This window comes from Henckelia pumila, chromosome 1 (assembly GCF_033568475.1).
Source record: "Henckelia pumila isolate YLH828 chromosome 1, ASM3356847v2, whole genome shotgun sequence".
In the NCBI taxonomy this organism is placed as follows: Eukaryota; Viridiplantae; Streptophyta; class Magnoliopsida; order Lamiales; family Gesneriaceae; genus Henckelia; species Henckelia pumila.
The window spans coordinates 172,727,502-172,732,973 of NC_133120.1; the positions used below are offsets into that span (position 1 = coordinate 172,727,502).

At 41.5% G+C, this 5,472-nt stretch overlaps 1 protein-coding gene across 1 annotated transcript; it reads right to left on the reverse strand.

Moving 5' to 3' along the window:
* Window positions 1-834: 834 nt before the first annotated feature.
* On the reverse strand, window positions 835-2,798 carry LOC140874481 (uncharacterized). The gene is made up of 5 exons (XM_073277771.1): window positions 2,617-2,798; window positions 2,289-2,523; window positions 1,666-1,841; window positions 1,521-1,590; window positions 835-1,266 (listed from the first exon to the last, which is right to left on the reverse strand). The coding sequence occupies exons 1-5, from the start codon at window positions 2,796-2,798 to the stop codon at window positions 835-837; spliced, it is 1,095 nt and encodes a 364-aa protein (XP_073133872.1).
* Between the last annotated feature and the right edge of the window lie 2,674 nt (window positions 2,799-5,472).

Consider the following 5,472-nt stretch of genomic DNA (forward strand, 5'->3'; position numbering starts at 1 on the left):
AGGGATTAGGCAGTGGATGGCCAGCTGGGATTTTGCCTAGGGATTTATTTTGTTGTAGTTGGGATTATACACTGTTCGATTTGGTTGAATAATATTTGGGTATTTACAGATTCCTTTCCTTGGGATTGTATAATGTTTATTGCTTCCGCAGTCTATTCTGGCTTACTGTTTTAATTAAGTTAATTGCATGTTTAAGTTTCTGATTAGTATGTGATCTCGGTAAGGGTCACTACAACATTCTCTCTCACTTAAGAAATTTCGTCATCGAAATTTAAGTCTAGAGGAAAACACAAAAAATCAAGCAAATGTTCTTTATTACAACTGAACATTACAAAGTACAAATCTTTCTTACAAAGAAAAAAATACAAAACATCAAAACGACTGTGGATGCTCAGCTCGCATCCGGCTCTCCAGCTCCCAAGTTGCTTCTTCAGTTCCTCTACACTGCCACTGCACCATCACTAGAGGTATTCTCTTGTTGCGAAGTACCTTGTCCTTTCAGTTAAGAATCCTGATAGGTCTCTCCACGTAGGACAAATCCTGATCCAATTGCACCTCAGTCGGATGCAAGATGTGTGACTCATCCGCCACGTACTGCCTCAACAAGGACACGTGAAACACATCATGGATACTGGAAAGATATGGTGGTAAAGCTAAACGATAAGCCACATCTCAAAACTTCTCAAGAATCTCGAACGGACCAATAAATCTCGGCGACAACTTGACCTTGAGTCCAAATCTCATCACCTTCCGAAAAGGTGACACTCACAGGAACACATGTTCCCCTACCTCAAAATGTAACGGTCTGCGGTGAGTGTTAGCGTAGCTAACCTATCAATCTTGGGCTGCCTTAATCCTTATACGGATCATCTCCACTGCATCGGTCATCTGCTGAATTATCTGTGGACCTTCGACTTGACGTTTGCCAACTTCGTCCCAAAACAAAGGCGTACGACAGCGGCGTCCATATAAGGCCTCGAATGGTGCCATGCCAATGTTGTTTTGGTAACTGTTGTTATAAGCAAACTCCACCAACGCCAAGTGGTCATACCACGCTGGACCAAAGTCCATGACTGTAGCTCGAAGCATATCCTCGAGGGTACGAATAGTCCTCTCACTCTGCCCGTCGATCTCCAGGTGGTAAGCTGTACTCAAAATCAGAGTAGTGCCAAGAGCTCGCTGGAAGCTACCCCAAAACCTAGAGGCAAACCTCGGATCTCTGTCGCTGAAAATATTCAACGGAATTTCATGTAGACGAACAACCTCCTGCACGTATAGACATGCCATCCGATCGAAAGTAAAATCCCGATTGTATGGTAAGAAATGTGCGGACTTCGACAATCGATCAACAAACAACCCAAATAGCATCGCAGTTCCTGGAAGACATCGGCAAGTGGGTGACAAAATCCATCATCACATGCTCTCACTTCCACTCAGGAATCTCTAAACCCTGGAGCAATCCACTGGGTCATCGAAATTCTGCCTTGACCTACTGACAAACAAGGCATCGTGACACAAACTGATAAACACTGCGCTTCATCCCTTTCCACCAAAACCTCATACGTAGATCCTTGAACATTTTCATGCTGCCTGGATGTACAAAAATATACTACGGTGAGCCTATGACAGAATCTCCTCTCGAAGTGTGGAATCATCAGGAACTACCACACGTCCAGAGAGACACAGCAGACATCATTTTGCAAATGAAAACCAGAAGTATTCCCATCCTGAGCCAAACGAGCTAACTTCTGCGTCTTCAGATCAACGGCCTGCAACTCACGTATACGAGTATACAAGGCTGGTTTGGCAAGCACTGACGAAACGTGAACTCCCTGCTGTTCCTTCTTGTGTCAAAAAGTGAAACCCAAGGAACAACACTCCTCTACCACTCGTGCAATCGAGCTGGTACGAAGCGAACTGACATACACTTTGCGGCTAAGAGCATCCGCAACTGGATTAGAAGAACTTGGATGGTACTTGATCTCACAATCGTAGTCCTTCAACAAATCCATCCAACGACGCTGCCTCATTTTCAACTCAGCCTGAGTGAACAAATATTTCAAACTCTTATGGTCAGTAAAGATCTCAAACTTCTCATCGTACAAATAATGACGTCATATCTTAAGAGCAAAGACAATGGCCGCAAGCTCCAAATCATGTAAGTGATAGTTCTCCTCGTGAATCTTCAATTGCCTAGAGGCATGGGCAATTACATGACCTCTCTGAGATAACACACATACCAAACCCTAGAGAGAAGCATCGGTGTGAACTACAAAGCATCCTGATACAGACGGTAGAGCCAACACTGGAGTTGTAGTCAGACGGAGTCGCAACTCGTGAAAACTCTCCTCGCACTCCGACGTACAAACAAAAGGCACATCCTTCCTCGTAAGCTGAGTCAAAGGCTTAGGAATTTGGGAAAAGTTCTCTAAGAATCTCCGGTAGTAGCCTGCCATCCCAAGAAAACTACGAATCTCTAAAACTGTCGTAGGACGCGACCAATACAAAATGGCTTCCGTCTTACTAGGATCAACGGAAACACCATCTCGTAAAATCACATGACCAAGGAAAACAACTCGGTCAATCTAGAAGTCACACTTGCTCAACTTAGCGTACAACTGCCTCTCTCTCAGTATCTGCAATACTGTACGAAGATGGAAAACGTGCTCGTCCACACTGCGGGAATACACAAGGATATCGTCGGTGAACACCACCACGAACTTATCCAGAAAGTCGTGAAATACTCTGTCCATCAAGTCCATGAAGACTGCTGGAGCGTTTGTCAAACCAAACGGCATCACTAAGAACTCGTAATGACCATACCGCGTACGAAATGTTGTCTTAGAGATATCCTCCTCTCTAAACCTCAACTGATGATATCCCGACCGCAGATCAATCTTTGAGTAAACAGAAGTACCATGTAACTGATCGAACAGATCATCTATCCACGGAAGAGGATACTTATTCATCTTCGTTGCTTGATTAAGCTGTCAATAGTCTATGCAAAGACGCATCGACCCATATTTTATCTTAACAAAAAGGACTGGGGCTCCCCAAGCCTAAACACTCGGCCGAATATAGCCCTTATCAAGAAGATCTTGAAGTTGCTTCTGCAATTCCTTCATCTCCTAAAGAGCTAATCAGTAAGGAGCTCTGGAAATCGGTGCTGTCACTGGCAATAACTCAATGCCAAACTCGATATCTCTCACTGGTGGTAAGCTTGGAATCTCGTCTGGAAACACATCGGGAAAATCATGGACCACTGGTAACTCCTGGATGTCTGGTCCCTCCATGGATGCATCGATGGCGTAAATAAGGTAGCCTTCCCTGCCAGACACTAAAGCACGCCGGGTTTTCAGAGCAGAAACCACTGGCATCGGGGGTCGCACTCCCTCACCATAGAAATACCACGTATCTCCATCCTCCGGACAAAACTTCACAAACCTTGATAGCAATCCACTATCTCTCTATAGGTAGTCAGAAGATCTATACAAATGATACAATCGAAATCCTCCATGGCTAAAACCATCAGGTTAGCACTAAGCTGATGTCCCTCGAAATCCAGAATGCAACCCATAACTAGACGCTTAGCCAAAACCTCTTGACCCATAGGATTCGAAACAACTAGCAATACGTCTAATGGAATATAGGGTGGACTATGCCTCTTAGCAAATCGTGCCGAAATAAATGAGTGTGATACACCAGTGTCAATCAAGACATAAGCAAAAATACCACATGTTGTAAAAATTGTTCGCAAGCGTACGAGTGTAAAGTTTTAATATAGTGAATGAATCAAGTGTCGATCCCACAGGGAGTAAATTGAAAATAATCAGTGCTTGTAATTAAAATAGTCTAAACTTTATCTAGAAAATCAAACAAAGAGTTATGATTTCAACTTAAAATAAAATTCAGAACTTTTAGAAAAACTCACACACAACTTCCGAATAATATTACTGAGAGAAAAATGGTTCTAGAGGTTTTGATTTCACCTGGTTTCGACAACAACTACTCCTAATTAAATTATTTTCATGAATTCCATTCAATTAATAGTCAAGAACACTTAATTATATTATTTCCCTCTACCGAGCAACAAATAATGTGTATCAACTAAGATTCAATTCCAATATCCCTATTAAAAATCTAGTCTTAGTGATATGTGTAAAACGATGTTCTTCCTAAAGCTCCGTTAACGTTATACACTCTCCGAGCTATATAAACAATTAACAGTGTAATTTCTAATGATCCTATTCAAAATCCCCTCTCCCGAGCAATGATTTCAAATAAGTATAACAATTTAATTAGCGATCAAGTAATTGGAAAAACAATCAAAGCTAGAAAAACAATTAATTTAGGAGAATTCAATCCAATAAAATTAACAATTCGTAAAAGCATCTCAACCAGGCTACACCAAACCCCTAGACTATGAAAATTTAGTTCATGATCAAAAAATAGATAAACACCAGTCATATTCAAAAGTCTAGACATCAATTCAATGATAACAAATTAGAAAGAAAGAAAAACAAATCCGAATATTCGACGTCATGTCCGGTCGACGATCTTCTCATTTGTTCTTCAAATTCTTCACGTTGATGCACAAATTTTTCTTCTCCAATTGTCACGATCAAGCTCTCTCAATTTGTGTTGTGTTGTCAGGCGGCTCTCCCCCTTTTATGTTGTGTTGAAATATCTTTTATATGTCCTCGAAGCCCGTCAAAGAAAGCCCGACAAATCGAGAGTTTTAAAGTTGCAAAAATCTGCCAATTTATCGCACAAAGTGGCGCGGGCGCGCAATAGAGTGGCAAGGGCACGCCTGAGCCTCGAATTTACACTTCTTTTCACGTCCAGGGATGGAGCGGGCGCGCCTAAAAGCGGCGCGGGCGCGCCCTGCTCTCGCATGTCCAATTCTGCAACGCGCAAGCAATTTTCAGAAAATCATATCTCCCAAACTAACCGTCGGATTGAGCTGAAATTTTGACAGCAGCTTCAAAACATCCTAAAATTTATTATGAACGGTCGAGATTGGATTTTGATTTGTTAATAATTCCCAGTAATTTTCTGAAGTTGATACTCCATAATGCATCCTTCCACTTCTTCTTGCTATTTTTCTCCAAATCCTTGCAACTCACAAAAATAACAACAAATACGCATAATATCCACTCGATACATCACAAAAGCCAAGCCAAATCATATATAAATTAAGTGCATAAAATGCACTTATCAAATTCCCCCAAACTTAGACTTTTGCTAGTTCCGAGCAAAACAATAATGAGCAATATAGTCGACCTCCGAATTTTTACATTCCAAGATTAAATAAACATGTAGGCTAATTTTCTCAAGAGTTCTCGTGTGTGTGTGATTTCGCCAATCTCATCTACCCACCAAACTTTCGATAAAATCATGCAATCCGTAAGCTTCATAAATTCATTAACTCAACCCTCAAGTTTCAAAATACTATCAGCCAAGTTCAAATTT